At 53.3% G+C, this 17,959-nt stretch overlaps 1 protein-coding gene across 1 annotated transcript; it reads right to left on the bottom strand.

Annotated features, from left to right (window-relative positions):
• Positions 1–14,280: 14,280 nt before the first annotated feature.
• Positions 14,281–14,825, bottom strand: IUM83_06478 (CENPB protein Homeodomainlike; the record flags this gene model as incomplete). The annotated part of the gene is made up of 2 exons (XM_067930689.1): positions 14,281–14,474; positions 14,549–14,825. 2 exons carry the CDS (start codon positions 14,823–14,825, stop codon positions 14,281–14,283), a joined length of 471 nt encoding a protein of 156 aa, XP_067789715.1.
• Between the last annotated feature and the right edge of the window lie 3,134 nt (positions 14,826–17,959).

The raw sequence follows: 17,959 nt of genomic DNA, 5'->3' as shown, positions 1-17,959 counted from the left end.
GCTGTTCTTTGTTCAATAGCACTTTGTCGATAGCTGCTTCATAGGCCAGGACCTGCCAGTCCCTGTACTTCGCCGAGCTCAGCCGGACATATCCCTCGGGAGGAAGTACCCCATGCGGGGCCCACGCAACCACCGAGAAGTGGGCTGGGCACCAGACAGCCACCGCCCTCACATTTGTGAGCACTACGCGCACGGCTTTGCCACTCCTGTTGACGATCACGGTGGGAACCCAGTCTCGCGTGCGCCGCATCCACAAGTCGTGCGTCGAGCCGTCGGGTTGTTGCTTACGCAATTTGAACTCGGCGGGGAGCCTACTCGGCAAGCTCATAGGCTCCGCAGGCCCGTCTGTGATGTACAGGCTGTCCCGTGGCATTTCCGCTGCATTCTTCGATCGAAGCAGCGGAACGATCACCTCGTCGGGCAGTTTGGCCGTCGAGTTAAACAAGTCGAGTCGGATCCCCGCAGGGATCATGAAATCCGTACCTAGGATTAAGTCGACTCCTGCATGGTGGTTCATAATCCACACATCGAACTCGTAAGCTACTTCCCAGCCGAGAGTCACTTTCACTGTCGCCTTGGTTTGGGTTGGGATTTTGTATTCCCCAATGCCTTGTACATCGATCTGCATGTCGTGGCTCACGACTCGCTGCTTCAATCGCAGCTTCTTGGCGAATGCTTCCGTGATGGCTGTCACATTCGCCCCCGTATCCAGTAGGATATTCGTCCGCTGGTCGTTCACCGCTCCCATCACAAGCGCTCGCATCCGAACTCGGCGGTCGAACTTCTGGGACGACCACCACCCCAATTTCTCTCCAGAGAGCAACTTCATCACCTTCGGGGTCGTCACCGACTCTCTCGTCCGCCGAGTCACCACCACACTATTCACTATCGCTCGGCGTTCTTCATCCGATCCGTCGAGCTCACTGCCATTACCGTCGTTTTCACTTGCACCATCACTATCCTCACTCCGTTCTTCGGGCCATTTTGCTTCGCCGACGAAAGCAAACACAAAGTTCGCTTCTACTGCCGACTCGGCGGACTGTGGCAGCCCGGTAGTGTCCAACCCAGTCAGTGTTGGCGGGCCGCCGAGTTTAAATCACTCGGCGTATAGAGGTCTTGTAGATCATCTGGCACCTTGGACTTGTCAACATTTGCCTTGACAAACGAGGCCAGCTTCTCATAGCGTTGGAACAGTTCACATTGCCCTGCATCATGGACTTGCTTGCAGAACTTGCATCGCCGACGGCAGAAGTGGACGGAGTGGTTGGCTCCATCACAGGCGGCACAGGGACCGTACGGTGGGCGTTCACGGGAGTCACGACGTCCATCATAGTCTCGGCGCTCGGCGGGCCGCCCAGTTCGCCCAGTTGCCCCGGGCGGAACTCGGCGAACATCACCCCTTAGTGTCTTCGCCGAGTTGTTGCGATCGCCAGACCAACGATCGCGATCGCTCACGTTCCCAGCGTCTAGGAAATCTTCTTCCGAGTCGTCCGCCGAGTCCGAACAGCTATGATAGCTGTCATCACTGCGGTCGCTCTCGGAATCGTACCGAGCCATGCGTCGCCGGTCCGCCACCTCGTACGGATCATCCTCCAGCACTGCAGCTGCTGCAAGTCGGCGGTCCCGGCCTTCATCTCGGCGCAGTCGCCGGTCGTCTCGGCGATAATCTCGTCGATCATCTCGGCGATCTCCACGTCGATCATCTCGGCGTTCGTCTCGTCGGTCATCTCGGCGGAGGTCACTCCGCCGAGTCGACTCAGACCGTTTCCCATCTCGACTGTACGCTCCTGCGAGCCGGTCCCGCTGCTTCTTCCGCTTTTCCCCCATGATCTTCTGGTTGATAATCTTCTCCACTTTCTTGATGTCGTCGAGTTGCTGCGGATAGAGAAGGTCCATGATGTCGTCGTCTCCACAATTCAGCAAGAAGTGCTCGACGTGATCAGCGGCGTCCGGCCCCTTAGACTCATACTGGATCTTGGCCGACTTCGCATATCCGTTCAAGCGTATCAGGAAGTAGCACACAGGTTTGTTCTCCTTGCGCCGAGCTGAGTAGTAGCGCGTACGCGCTGACTGGTCGAACTGCGAACAGTAGTAGTCCAGGAATGACTCGCTGAGAAGGCTCCACTTCCGCTGAGTCTTCTTCGGCAGCTGGCGGTACCATCCTTTAGCTGCGCGCCCTAAACTCAGCGAGAACGGCTCGCACCAAGCATCTTGTGCCATCCTCGTGCCTTTCATCTCGTAGATAAATCGCTTCAACCACTTGAGCGAGTCTTCAGAACGGTAACGCTTTCCCTCGAACTCGGCGATCTTGTCCAGCGAAGCGTGGGTACGTACTTCCAAGTACTGGGCGCTGTCGCTGTCGGTGTCGTCGAAGCTCAGTCGCTTGATTACCGCCTTCGTCGAGTCTTCCGCCAAGTCTTGATAATCCCTTTCTTCTTCGTCGTCGTCTCCGCCGAGTTCTGCTTCGTCCGCCGCGTCGTAGAACTCGGCGTACCGACCCCCACTCGACCTCTCTCTCACAGGAGTCTTCATGTGGGAATCTTCAAAGTACGGGGTCCCATCCGTCGCCCGGAACACCTCACGCCGGCCTTTCTTCGTCTCCGGCGTCTTCGGCAACGGAATCCTGCTGGGGTCTTCGCCGAGTTGCTGGGACTCGGCGGTTCGTTTTGCGATCGATTGCCGAGGTCCCGCCGGTTGTTCGAGTCCGAACGCCCATCTCAGTCGCCGTTTCCACCGCATCAACTCCAGCGAGGCTCGCCTTGCGGTCCATCCGTCCAGCATCAAGCTGCTGGGCCGACTCGTGCACCGATACCCCATTGCCTTCAGAAGCAGCATGGTATCCTCCGCCAACTGGTTGACATCGGTGCTATTCACTGGCTGGGCCAGCTCCGGCCCCAGCATAGGCCACTTCGCTTGGGCCATCGCCACCAGCCCAAACATCACCATCCAACCACTCTGCGTCTTCATCTCTTCGCCGAGTCGAGCCAAAACCTTGTTCGCACTCGGCGTATCCGCATTCTTCGTCGCTCGCGGTATTAGGGGCGGACGGTCCCCTGGAGCAACGTCGTCATCATCATCGTCCGCATCATCGCCTAGCTCGGCGGTTAAGTTTCGCTGAACTGGGCGCGGGTTTCCCACGCGCCCAACTTGTAGCGACAACTCCTCGACTTCGTCGAGTAGTTCCGCCGTCGACTTCACCGCGTCATACTCGGCCTTCATCTCTAACTCTTCCTCATCATCACTTCCATGGCCTCGGGCTTCCTCATCGTCGAACGAGACCGAGCGCGTCACTTCCGCCGTCGCGTCCATAACCATCGCCGCCGTCGAGTCCGTCGAGTTGGTTAGCTCCGCCGAGTTAGCTCTGGCCGTCGCCAGGCTCGGCGTAACAAATCCCTTGACCATCTTCTCTCTCCTTGCTCTTCTCAAACCTTGGTTAGCTGGTACCTACGAAACACAAGCACACCCCTGTTCCCGGGTCGCGGCACCAGTTGTGGTGTTGCAGAACACACAAATATCGTCAGATGTGGATCTCCAGCACAAACCACAACAATCGCCGAGTTAGGTCGGCGCTTGTTGGCCTGTGCAGGGGTTGTCCCCTCGCGGTTCGGTCCAACCGGGACAGCGGGTGTCTCGCTTCTCGCCGACACCTGCCAACCAAGGTCCACTCTTCCGGAGATCCGCCGAGCTAGCGGACTCCGTTCACAAACTCCTGTGCCCTCCACCAAAGGATGGACGGCGGCGCGCTAGCGCTTTTACAGGCCGCCGGGGCAGAAGCAACCCGACTTGAAGAGTAACGGCACCCGGGCTGTCCGGCGTACCGGCTCGCTGAGTTAGCGAGACTTTTCTTTCGCACTTGGCGAGCACCCAACGCCCAATCCCGGGCCGACCTAATCTCTTGGCGCTGCCAGTCGAGTACCCTACAAGCTATGCCTCTCGGGTACCGACGGCAGGCATAATCCGACCCCGTGCAGGGACTTACCGGAAAGTGTGCACGTGTTGTGGGCCTAGAAAATTCTGCTCTCTTTGTTCTTAAGTCTCCTGGGCGCCCTGAAAGGGCGCCTCCACTATTCCTAAGGTCCTATACAAATATCAAGTGAAATGGAGTGGTTTCGGATCTCGGCCGACCCTTCACCCTCTCAGCGACGCTTCGAACTCGGCGGAGCCGGATAAGTTGTCCGGATAACCCGGCGAGCTCGACAGGGAGGTCTCGCCGACTCGGCTGAGTGCTGCTGGGCTCGCCGGGCCCACGCTTGGTCCTCTTGTGCGCCTTCTGGCCGTGCACCGCGTCGTCTGGGCGGTCGGCGGCTCTGTTTAGCCGAGCTCAAGGCCTGGAAACTGCCTTGAACTCGGCTGAGCGTCTCCTAGCGTCCCCGCACTCGGCCCGTCGTACGTGCGTCTTCTCCTTGCGTGGCGCCACCCGTCCCTGGTCTCCGGTGCTCTTGATTCCCATTCAGTCGGCCGCGGTGCGCCCGTGAAGCCTGCGAGCTCGGCGAGCTCGGCGGACTGGCACAGTGTACCATCCAGCCGAGTAGTACCGTCGGCGCCGTTTTCCCGGTCGTCCTGGTACCTTGTTCCGCCTTAACTTCGAGTGCTCCACGAAATCTGGTGTTCCCTACACCACAACCCCCACCTGTCAGATCCAGAGTGGGAGGCCCTCCAACGACTGTCAATAGTCATTGGGGAGGCGGCGATAGCTACGATGCTGCGTACGCTATCGCCGACAGAGCAACATGGTGTTGCTCTGGGGTTCATCATGAAGGAGCAGCGCGATGCTGCTTCCTCAGCGACGGCGTCGTCGGGGACGACACCGCGTGCTCAATCATTAAAATTGAGCGTGAGCAATTATGTAGGAAGAGAGGGCGAGCCTCTCCTCCGATGGCTTGTCGAACCCGACACAGCCATTGCGGCTCGACGCATCGTCGACCCGCTGTCGAAGGTCGCGTTCGCCATGTCCTGCCTTGGCGGACGCGCAAGGAGTTGGGCGTATGGACGCCGACTCTCCGATCGTACGTGCTTCAGCACGTACGAAGTGTTCAAAGAGGAGCTCAAACAAGCGTTTGAACCCCCGCAAAATGAGTTCCGGTCGAGGGCGGAATTCCTCGACCTTCAGCAGGGTAAGCATGACGTTCATGCTTGCGCGCAGCGTGCACGGTACTTGGTGTCGAACATCGTGACCAACCCGATTGACGAGGCGACTAAGGTCGTCACGTTCATGAAGGGACTGAGAGATGGGCCTGTGAAGACCTATCTCTTCCGAGAGTACCCGAGTACTCTCGAAGCTGCGATTACTCTCGCAATACAAGAAGAGTTTAGCCTGCGGCAGGCTAAACTCCATGCAAATGTACCGAGGCCGCAACCGCGCCCGGTAGCGAGGACGGGAGGTCCAGAACCAATGGACCTCTCGAATGCAACGGCTGCTGGTCCCAACAGCACGGAAGTAATGTGCGATGCTTCCGTTGCGGAAGGATCGGTCACTTAGCCAGAGAGCGCACGGCTCCCGTGCACTACAATGGTGGCCGTCGTGGCGATGCTGGGCATCGCCGCGGACCAACAAAAACCGCGAACATCCAGTAGGCGCGGGGCGCCATACTGGTAATGCAGTCGCGCGTGCCGACATCGGGCACGCGACACTGAGGACTGCAGCCCCCAGTGAGACCAGCTCTCACTGCAAGAAACAAGATGACAGGCCGAACCTGGTCATCTTGAAGGTTTACTCGAAGAGAGCGAGCGACTCTCTTCGAGCATTGGTAGATTCAGGCGCGTCGAGCAACTTTGTTCGACTACGAAGCCTGTCGAGACTTGACTTCGAGGAGGTAAAGGTACCTCGAAGTCTTCTGGAGGTACGACTGGCAACAGGTGCCATCGTGAAGACCGAGAAGCGCGTCGGGAACGCGCGCTTCTCGTACAAACAACGAGTGTTTGTCGAACACTTCATCGTCCTGGACCTGGACGATAAGTTCGACGTGGTAATGGGCATGCCGTGGCTTGCACGGCATGATCCGGTAATAGACTGGAAGAAGCGCGATACTACGAAAAGATGTTATCATCGATTCGATGGTGGGGAGCACCGTTTACAGTGCTCTTGACTTGCGAGATGGATTCTATCAGATCCTAACGGGTGAGAGCGACACCCCCCTCACGGTGGTGAGGACGCCAAGCGGCATGCTCTGGGAATGGCTAGTAATGCCACAGGGGCTTAAGAACGTCCCTGCGACTTTCAACAGGTGCGTGACGCACTTTTTGCGCTCGGTGCGCGACTTCGCGCCGAGCTACTTCGATGATGTGTTCATCCACAGCCAGGATGTGGACAGGAAGACCGACGTAGAGATGCACAGGGTGCATCTCCGGCAGCTACTTGAGCTTATGCGAAAGCATAAGCTCTACGCGAACCTGAAGAAGTGTACCTTCGGGGCGAGCGAGATACCCGTCCTCGGGTGTCTCGTAGGGAAAAATGGTGTTCGCCCTGACCCGGAAAAGGTCAGAGTGATCAATGAATGACCAACGCCTTCAAGTGTCAAGGAACTGAGGCAGTTCCTTGGCTTGGCCACGTACTTGTGCAAGCACGTGGAGTATTACGCGGGTAAGATCCGCCCGCTGTCACAGCTTCTCAAGAAGGAAGCTGTGTGGAATTGGACAACCGATTGCCAAAAGGCATTCGATGCAGTCAAGCGGGGCTTGACTGAGGCACCGATCTTGGCACTGGCTAACCGATTTCGCGATCGGATGGACGCTGATGCAGGACGATCACGAGGGCTGTGATCGTGTCGTCTACTACCAATCGCGCCAGCTGAAACCAGCTGCGCGAAACTATCCAGTACATGACAAGGAACGCCTTGCCATGAAGTATTCACTCGCGAAATTCCAAGTGTATTTGCTTGGTCGTCACCGCAGTGAAGTCGCCACACATATCACAAACAATGACGATATGGCTCTTATTCTTTGCGGAGTATAACTTCCGGGTCGAATTCAAACCCGGAAGATTGAATGTGGTGGCCAACGCGTTATCACGTCGGCCAGACTACGCAGAAGCTGCTGACGTCAATGCCATTGACGCCATGCGAACGAGCACACCCACGTCGTCTCTGTTGGACGACGTGAAGACCGCGTACGCGCACGACTCGGACACGAAACTCTTGCTGGCCTATGGCACAGCGCCTTCTGACAAGGCTCGTCAGAAGCTGCCCAAGCACCTTCGTGCGCGTGCACACCTCTATCAGGTGCACGACGGACTGCTTCTTTATAATGCAGTCGGCGACAACGCGGACCGCGTTGTCGTGCCGAATGACCATGACCTGCGACTCAGCATCATGTACGAGTATCACGATGCCCCGACCGCGGGACATCTCGGACGTGAGAAGACTTACGTCCTTCTCAAGCGCGACTTCTACTGGTACCACCAGTATAAGTGGGTGCGCAAGTACGTCCGTGCTTGCGAGGTATGCCAACGCGTAAAACCTGCGCTGTTTGCGCAGGCTCCGTTACAATCACTACCGACTCCGTCGGAGTGTTGGAAGTCCATGTCTTTGGACTTCATCTTTGGTCTTCCCCCGGACAGCGGAGGGAATACCGGTGTTGTGGTCTTCGTCGACCGCTTCAGCAAGATGGTACATCTTGCCGCGGTGCCGGCAGAAGTGACTGCGAAGCAGACGGCTCGTCTGTTCGTTGACATGGCGTTCAAACACCATGACAGCCGACCGACATCGTGTCGGACAGAGACCCACGCTTCACAGCGAACCTGTGGCAAGAAGTGTTTACACTTCTTGGGAGCCAGCTTTCAATGTCGACTGCGGATCATCCGCAGACGGACGGCTAAACCGAGCGCGTGAACCGCGTGCTCGTCGACATTCTGAAGAGCTACGCTCACTCGTTCCAATACTGGAGCGAGTGCTTATCGATGGCAGAGTTTGCCATCAACAACTCAGTGCATGCCTCGACCGGGCATACACCGTTCTACGTGAATGCCATGCGGCATCCACGCCTACCGACTTTACTCGGAGTGATGGCTCCCACTTTAAGTGGGGGAGGATCTACGACTGCAATACAGCAGCCGCAGAAAACCGCTGACACTTGCAAAGTGTCAGCTGCAACAATGGACAAACCACATGAGTCTGCGCCCTGCGCAGACTCCCCCAACAACAAGGCCAACGACCACGGGTCTGGGCAGGGCGCAGACACCGCAAAGAACCACGCAGAGGCCGGGCTTCTAGCGGAGAGCGATCTGAATGACTTCAGCTCGGATTCAATCGATTTCATCACCAAAAGACAAGCCGTAATTCGGTTTGTCCAAGACGCAATAGCAGCTTCTGTTGATCAACAGAAGCTGAACGTAGACAATGCGGGCGGAAGCAACACAAATGAATTTAAAGTTGGTTCATTAGTTTTGTTAGCTACACAAAACCTGCCTAGACATGCAGTTTCGGATTTCGGAGCAAGCAAGCTTGCTCCGCGCTTCATCGAGCCGTCCACTGTGTTGGCACGGCACGGCAACGCTTACACGCTCGATCATGCGCCTCCATCCGCCCTTTTACGTCGGGCGGCTGAAGCCGTCCCTGCAGCACGAGCCACCTAGCTCGGCTGACCCGAAGCCTGCAGAAGCGGAAGCCATGGCCTCGGCAACGCCCAACCTCACCTCCGCGGACGCGCTGGAGCAACTCCTTCATCCGGGTCCCCAACTCGACCTGGATATTCGAGGCGGTCTGCGAGACCGCCGCGACTTGGGCCTTCTGGTTCGCCAGCTCCTGTTTCAGGGCGGCGAACTCAGCGCCCTGCAGACGCTCCACGTCGGTCACCCGATCGTGGAGCCACCGAAACATTGGAGGAAATAGTTGGAATGGATACATCTCTTCACATGATAACGACCAACTCAATAGATCACAGCAACGGCAAGCTGCTCTGTCATCTCTGCAGTGTGCGAAACATAAAAAGTCGCGATATGGGTGCACCAAGTGTGAGGTGGGTTTTCATGTAGAATGCTTCACGGCCTTTCACAACAGAGACAAGCTCAACCACTCACCTCAGCTACGATCGGCACTGGAGGCACTCTGTCGCGCCTCCACCGATGAACCCGTGGCCTTTACACGCACGAAAAACAACAGAACGATCATACCTATTGCACAACTGAAACTACCAGAGCCATAAGCATAATACACACCATTCATACCTTTAGAGAGTCTGGCCAGTACGCCGTCAGCTTCCTGGCCACGCAGCGAGGTACCGGGCCGCGTAGATTGCCTGGCATCTGGTAGAGACGACTCAGTGTCTGCCGCAGCACACGATTGCTATGCTTGCGCCGCATCAGCTTGCTCTGCAGACATCCCGCTGCCAGCCACAGCTCTTCCTCATAGTTCTTCCAGTCACAGGGCGATGTGCCGCACCAGCAGCAGAAGGGGTCGCGTACAGGTTCCATGGGACCTTAGTAATAGCACGAGCGGTCAGGAGCTGCACAAAATTGTAGAGGGAGGCATAGGAAATCAAGCGGTTCCAATTGGATGAAAACAGGCTCACAACTGATATTTCAGTCATACGATTAGTTCTAGTAGAGGTCCTGTAGGACCCATAGAAATTCGCTGGTAGTTAAGGGGTTAAACGCACCTTATTGGATATCGCGAACGTTGCAGCATTTCTGGTTGCCCTTCCTGCTAGGTACGATCGAGCCGCCTGACGCGGGGCAGGCATTCTGGGTGAAGTCGGCGGTCAAGAAGCCAGAGGTTTCGTATCTGCTGTCATCCCCTGTACCGCACAACATCAGTTTTCAGCGAAGTACGCAAGCCCTGTTTATAAACTCATTAGTCAACGTTGGTTGCAAGTTGCTACAACTAGACGCAGATTTTAAGCAGGGGTGCTTGTTGAGGCTTTGCGGCCTTTGCAATACCAGAATAACGTTATCTCTGCATTTGGCGGTAGATGCCGTTCGATAACGACAAGCAATTTGTGATTGGTTTAAAACATACTACACAAATCGATTGGTCGAAAATCATAGCCATTCGCATCACTGCCGGTGTGAACACGAAGACGCGAAGCTCTCCGCCTGTGGGATAACGCTCTCGCAGTAGGCCAGGACTTGCACGATCAGGGGTACCAAGGATCACGTCGAGACAGGCGAATATACGTACGTTAACGGCACATAGATGCTTTAATGAAGCAGAACTTGACCTATATCTACCCGCACATGTACAACTACATCTGCAGCAGCCATGTGATCCCATAGCCGATCGTTTTCATTTTATCCGAACGACATGCAGCCGGACGTGGTATACACCTAAACATGCATTGTCCGAGCCTACTCATGAATGTCAGAGCTATTCTAGTCTGCTAGTACTCGGTGGACATCGACCGTATCCAGTGCATGTACACGACAACTACGCATCACCAAGCAGCACTAACACGACTGTTGTGCGGGGGTGTCACACTACTAAATGATGAACGGCGTGGAAAGCGTATTCGGCAGGTACGTGCCGCAAAGATAGCACCAGGTAATACGGAAAATAATTAATTAGTGTTGTTCCAGCACTACTGACCTGTTGGCGTTGCACAGCTCCTACTGACCTGTCAGCGACCGTGGCTAACTGTCATTGTCAACATATTATCAATATTGAAGACCTGTTAGTCCGAGAAGCTGTTGCTTGACTACAACAGAGCACCCCGGAGGCGATCAAACATCATCGCCAGACTCTCTAAGACTCTATATCAGTTGTACTTTTATCGCAAGTTTGGCCGACTCGATGCCAGCCAGTCAAACCCAACATCTCCCGTTGTGTATCAAATGACATCTAACGCGTTCTACGTGGTACGTCTGCTCCTTTATCTAATGATATATGCGGCGCATGGAATAATGTGTTACATTTTGTAGGCGGCGTACAGCGCGGCGGCTCCGTAGCGAAACATAAATGAGGTGTTAGGTACTCTGGCGGCCCTCCATCTTTCACAGTCCCGTGGAAACGAACGGGATTCTCGGTAGGAAGACGACGAGACCGACCAAGTCAGCTTCTGCAGCCGTCCCCATCGGTCGTTATACAAGTGCTCAATCCAATATGGAGATGGCATATCACTCTGTTGGGAATTGTGGACGCTCCGATCGACGAAGTTGTCAACGTTCCTCAACACGAATACAGTTATATTTGTTTTCAATAAGTTGAATTAAATGTTTATTTGCACGTAACGATTGGTCAACCAATTCCGCCAATCGCATCGAAACGGATCGAAAATTACTATCTAAAAGTTGTGAGGTTCAGATAGAGGTGTGAATCCGTACTGTCAGCACACCTACGCGTTTCCACCCCTCTGGTGTGGAACTGCACGGTGAGTCCCACTAGCAGGTTTGAATGGACAGACACCCCGCGCATATTAATGTGGTCATTAGCTGCAACTTCATCAGCAAACTCGCGATGCAATTTCATGTCAGCAAGGCACCGGTAGATCCGCAGTATCACCGGTAACCCTAACAAGGCCTCAATCAACGAGGTGGCTTACTATTAGTGGCATTACCGCCGTAATGCTGCTGCAAAAGTTTGGGCTGGATCATGGCCAAAATGACGATAGCGCGAAGTAAGAGCTGGCGTAGCGGTGGCAGCGACTTGCCGGTGTCGCTGCAATTGCTACTTACTGAAAATCGTCAGCGTGGGGATGACCATCGTGAAAGCCTACTCCATGACGGTGTCGGTGTTCAGGATGGCTTCCGGCAGCAGGACATAGATTGTGTACTGGTCTTGGCAGCGGAGTGCTGGTGTTGCTGCAATTGCTACTCACGGACGGCGACCTCGTCATTGTCAGCGTGGGTGTGGCCATCGTGAGCGCCGACGCCGTTGTGATGTCGGTGCCCAGGTTGCCCTCGGCCAGGAGGACGTTGGTTGTATACTGGCAGTGGCAGCGGCATGCTGGTGTTGGTGCAATTGCTACTTGGGGACGTCGGCTTGGACATCGTCTGCGTGGTGATAGCCATCGAAAATGCCGACAGCGATGGGCATGAAAACCTTTGAGGGTGTTGCCGTTGTCGTTGGAGGGGGGGGGGGGGGGGGTCGGAAGGGTTTGGGAGCGCTAATTAGTTGACTGAATTGCAAAATGTTAGTTTTTAAATACTTTAGGCGATGTGAAACCCCACGTGTAAAATTACCAAAAATATTGATGGGGGCAAGGGTGATATAGATACATATGTCACGTTGCACATGTACGCGAATTATTCTAGTTTGAACGTTAGTCGAAAGCAGTGGGGACAAGATTGTTGAAGTAGGAGGCGTCGTAACCTGGCCTGGTGAAAACACCTAACGCCGCGAGCATTCCATCGGGCATCGTGGAAGTGCTGCTTTGTAGCACAGCGAATCCAACCCTGTACTTGGTGCATCTCATTGATCACCTCGGTGTAGTTGCGAATAGATCTTTTAGCTATATTCCGCCCTCCCCGATCCGCTTCAGTCAGTTCACCACGTTATTCTGCCAGCCAGCACCTGCCTAAAAATCTTTCGCAGAAGATCACGTGATGCTGTAGATTTTGTACGCGGCTACGGGTCTTACGATATGTAATCTGAAGTTAGTTCGTACAATAAACGGTAGTTTTGTTTGTCAATAACCACGCATTCGTTACCTTTGAGTTGGCTAGACAGGTTGGGACAAACGCTCCGACAAGAGTAGTGGCCTTGTTATCATTTTCGAATGCGTCCTTTTCAGCAATATATAGAGGTAGTTCAGGGACGCCCAACTTGTCCAGGCAGTAGTCCACGTGGTTGCAAGAATTCAATCTACATCGATTGGTCTAAATCGGAACATTAGCGCTGCACACTAGTCACATCTTCTCGTTTACGTACCGATCGGTGGTGACAACCAGGGGCCTCGAAAAATGGCTCTCCGAATCGTACCCGAAATTCCTCAAGCGTGACCTCATCCATTGAAGCAAGTTTGACGGTCTGTAGCAGCCGCGAAGAGAATATGAAAATGATGTGGTTTCTAAACTCGAGGGTGAACCACATCTATCCCACACGTCTGCCAAACTCGATACAGAGATCCCCAGGGTCAAACCTTCGGTTTGAGAGGAAATCAAGGATGTGCCAGTCAAATCACCTATCCTTGGGAAATATACGATCCAATTTGACGGAATCTGAAAATATTGGGGTGCGCCCGGATGCATCAACACAAAATCAAAATCACGGTATGTTACAGCTTCACTACCGTACTGGTAATCGGCTTTATACCGTCGTGATATACCTGCAATCAATACTGACACTCGTGCGCCGCTGCCCAAATTTGTAACCAATACCGCATCGCCCCTGTCCTAAGCGAACTGCAATGTATGTAGTTTACGGTACATCTGTTGCCAAGTCTCAGAATTAAATTATAAAAAGTAAAAGTTATAATAATTCTTGGTATTTTGGATCAATCAAAAGGTATGGACACGGCGGGAATTGAACCCGCGTCCATCCGCATAAAACAGCGGCGCTCTTTCCCAATTGAGCTACGTGTCCAAGCTCGCTTGGTTACCTTCGCAATTAAGTCTCATCAAAGTAATGTGTTGTATTGTGCATCTAGAAAAACTCACCGTCGGAGCTGCTGGAATAATCATCATCACTACAAACCTGTTTGCCTACAGTTCCAAAGTAATCTAACTGAGCCAAAGATCTGTAATGTGGTCAATGCCTAGAGACTTAACTGGAGACTCTACCCTGCGCGTGTCACCTAGCAGCTCTGCGCACGCAAACCCGCTAACACTCGTCTCCGCACTAAGGTCGTTCCAACTTTCTGCAATCCAAGACGCAATATCAACGCGCTTTGGCGCCACCATTTCGAAAGCTGAGCTCGGTTCTTGTTCTTGGACGCGGCTAATCTCCACATAGCAACCTCTTGCATCTCGTTTCTAGAGATAACTGCAATTTGTTCATCAAGCTGACCCGCTTTTCCGCTCGCTCTTTCTCACGTGCATGATGGTCAACAATCTGAGCGTGGAGATAGTCAACCCAGCGCTGCCGCAGGCGACATTTAAATGGCTGGTTCCACGCCACGTCAGCGGGTTGGCATACCTACGTATACCGTGGAGGCACCTTCATCAGTATGGCATTGATCGACGCAGCATATTCCAGCACCTCCTGGGTCCAATGTCCCGAAAAGTCATCCCACAGAAGTAACAGCTTCTCGTCTATGTTATCACGATAGGCGAAATGATACCACAGAAATTGGAGCGAGATGTAGGAGTTCCACCATGCTGTAGGGTTGCCGTAAATGCGACAGCCATGTAGCGCTTGAAGACCAAATATCTCTTTCCACAAACGAACGCTAAAGCCATGCCGAACTGCGTCATTATCGTTTTGAATGTTTTTGATGTCGTGACGTGCCGCACTTGTAAATGACGAACGGCGCACACTGGTTTCCGTGCCAGTCGCCCAGCAGCATCACAGTGGCACGCTCCTTGTCCTTGCCGCTACACATGACCCAAACCGTCTGAGCTCCTTTGCTGGTAATAGTCTTTCTAGGTAGGTACTCGAAGAAGTCAGCTAGAACAGCACCTCACACACACATCGATTAGTGTAGCTAACAAAAACCAGGTTTATGTAGTTGTTGTTTTTACCAGTTTGATCAGCGTTGTAGACGTTGCTGATTCCGTGCTCAATGATTGCAGCTCGTACCTCCCTGCTAAACTTCTCCTTCGCGAGCGCTGCGTCCTCTGGCGTGGTCTGGCCCTGGCCAGTTCGCGCTCGAATAGATAGCTTGTGTCTGCGCATGAACCGACGGCGCCATGAATGAGACGCCTTGAAAATTGCGAGGGAGAGTCCTTCGTCGGCTGCAACTTCCAGCGCCTTGTACTTCAGCTTCTGGCACGAAAAAGGACAGCCATCCTTACGCATAGAGCTGATCCACAGCACAATATCACCTTCAGCGTCACTAGAGAGGACGGTGCCCTGTCCACCGTAGCGTAGATTCTTGAGGTGACCCTTTCCTTCATCACAGACCGCTACAATGGGACCCTGTTGCTTTTTCCTTTTTGAAATCTGATGTTTCCGCAGAGTATCGGACTCGCTGCAATTTGGATAGAAGTGTGCAATAGCTTCGTTTACAGAATAACCAGCAGCCAGGAATTCGAGAAGGTGGCGCTTGTGCGTATAGTCGACTGCAATGCGGGTGTAGCGCTTTGGCTTTTTGCCGGTTCCTGTGGTGCGTGGTCTACCCATAGCACTTTGAACACTGAGAACGAATGGCTGGTGGCAGCCTATAATTAGCTGGTCAACATGGAATTTTAACTACAGACATGCGGTGTCAATGCATTGTTTTCATTGGCTAAAATAAAAATCCGCTTAGGACAAAACTCGCTTAGGACAGGGGCGATGCGGTATTCACTATCCTACAACATCGTTCCAACATCTCGCTTACATCATGCCCCCTATCATCAACAATCTTTCAACGTCATTATACGCACCTACATGCGTCTAAGTTGTCCAGATCCATCCCGCCCGAACATTTGTGGGATCAACAGCATGGCTGTCGGGCACGATGACTCAAATGGGACCGCCCTGCCTCTTAGATTGTCTTGTAGCAGCCCCAACCTTCCTGGAGATCAAGCCCAGAGTGCCTTTTGTGGGAATGACGAACGGCGCGGAATTTGCCGCGATCTCCCCCACTTCCGACGCAGTGTCGAATACGAGACGACTCCCGCGCCTCAACAGACCGGGCAAGCTATCCAGGATACACATGGGCAGGCTACCCCCGGAAACAAGGAGCGTCTACCCCCGCTAGTGCTCAGAACAAACGGACTCCAAAAAAGACTCGCACCTCTACACGTCGCTGTATCCAAAGAACGCCACCTCCAGCGCGTAATGCCGAAGATGGCATGATTCCACTTAGTGTAGCGTTGTCAGTCGCGGACGCCGCAGAGCTACGGATAGTGCTGGACCTCATGTTCAAGAAGCGCAAGCCAACTGGATGTTCATCTGCCTTGTCTGTACAGAGAAATACATAGGTATGGACAAGCGCGATCGGCGATCTCAGCACGCGCGGTGCGCATACTGTACCAAGTGCAATGTCGAGATTACGTTTATGAAGTCGGTCACAACTCATGTCACCAAGCACATGCCGCGGTGCCACCCGTACATCGTCAAACAAGCAAAACTCGAGCGACGAATGCAAAATCAAGTACAGCCGCTTGTTCATCATGAAGCCAATTCGGCCTCGATTGAATTAAAAGAACCTTGCACGGAAGCTGAACAGACCCGAACAGACGCCTTGGCAGCGATTTGGACTTGTAAATCGGATCGTCCATTCACGGCTGTAGAGGACAACTACTTTCGTAAGTAATCAAGGCATTTAAACACAGTTCGAGGGCGTGTCAAGATTCCGAAAAGCTGGAAAGTGCGTGAGCGACTTGCAACAATTGCTGTTGATCTCCTATCAGTGCTTAAAGAGGAAATTCGGGTGGAGTGCGAATAGTATTCAGCATCATCGGATATATGGACATCCAGAAACAAGCTCGCATTCATTTGTTTTACTCGTTACTACGTAGATAAGGGATTCAACTTTCGCAGCTGGGTGTTGGAGGTAAAAACACTGCCAGGAAAGCACGACGCAGGTACCGTTAAGGACGCTCTACAAGAAGTTTTGATATCATGGGGCTTCAATAAAGAGAAGTGCGTCAAGCTTCTTCGTGACGGTGCTACCAATGGCAGCAAGGCTTGCGATTTACTCGGACTGAACTCGATGTCGTGCTTGGCGCACTGTCTCCACCTCCTGGTGGGATCTGGAATTGTGAAACAGAAGTCGGATACGCCAACAAAACAACTGCTTAAAGACGCAAAATCGGACAAAGATGTCGATGATGCAGTTGAAGCAGAGGCCTGTGAGGAAATTGACGCATTTATTGGTAGTGCGTGCGAGAGCGCTCGGTCGGACCTCGATAAGCTGCGTTCGGTGGTGGAGCAGTTCCGTAAACTAGCAGTATGTTTTAGCCGGTCGACGAAGGTGATGGATAAACTCATATATCTTAAAAAAAACGCCACTTCAACCAACCACCGATTGCGCCACACGTTGGAACAGCGCTCATGCAACAGATTCGTTCAAATTTGAAAAAAAAAATCGAGTACGTAGGTACGAGCGGTGAGTTTGCAGATTCTATAGCTGCTCAACCAACTACGGAGCAATGGTTTACCATTCGCTGCTGCTTAGTAGTTTTGCTGGATTCATTTGCTAAAGCTACTACTGGGCTAGGAGGTGAGAAGTACCCTACACTTGTCATGGCGGTTCCTGTGTTTTGGCAGGTGACAAGAAAGCTGAACAACCAACCAATTTTTGCATCAGTCGTTCGTTCCGTTGGAAACGAACCATATGTTCCACGAGTTGAAGCGCTCATGCACTCGATCCGTAAAGCATACCTTCAGCTTTTTGATGATCGATTTATCAACCCCATTACCGTGACGAAAAGATCACTAACGCTTTGACTACCGGTGCAAGTAGTGCTGATTGTAGACATGCTACTGTCCATAAGAAGGCCAAATAATGGATATGATTGGGCAACAATAGCTCGCAGGGTAAGGGGGGTTGCTTACGTGCAGCATATTGTCCAGGAGAAATGTAGTACACCATGGATTATGCACTCGTTTGGCGAGGCTATGTTAGAGCACCACAAAAATCTTTGAACGTGTCGTGTTTTTTTTTTCATTCCCGCCACAAATATCTTTGTCCCCCCCCACACACACTTTCTACGCTGGAGACCAAGATCGCCGATGCACTGGCAGTGAAGATGGTGGAGCCTCGGCAGATGGTGAACGTGGGCGGATAGAATGCACCCAATCTGTGGTGGCCTGCGTGTAGATGATTGTCGTAATGGTGCTTGCGCTGCAGTTCGAGGTCGCCAAGGCGTCGGGGCTGGAGGTGAAGGGGGCGGTGGGGGCATGATCTCCCCACCGCTCCTACTGATGAATGTTGCGGTGGAGATGGCGATAGCGGCGCAAGCATTGAGGGAGCGCCGCCGTTAGTTCAACCAGTGGTCCCC

This window comes from Phytophthora cinnamomi (genome assembly GCF_018691715.1).
Source record: "Phytophthora cinnamomi strain GKB4 chromosome Unknown Contig50, whole genome shotgun sequence".
In the NCBI taxonomy this organism is placed as follows: Eukaryota; Oomycota; class Peronosporomycetes; order Peronosporales; family Peronosporaceae; genus Phytophthora; species Phytophthora cinnamomi.
Note: the sequence above shows the minus strand (reverse complement) of the source record. Positions and strands in the feature narration are given on the sequence as shown.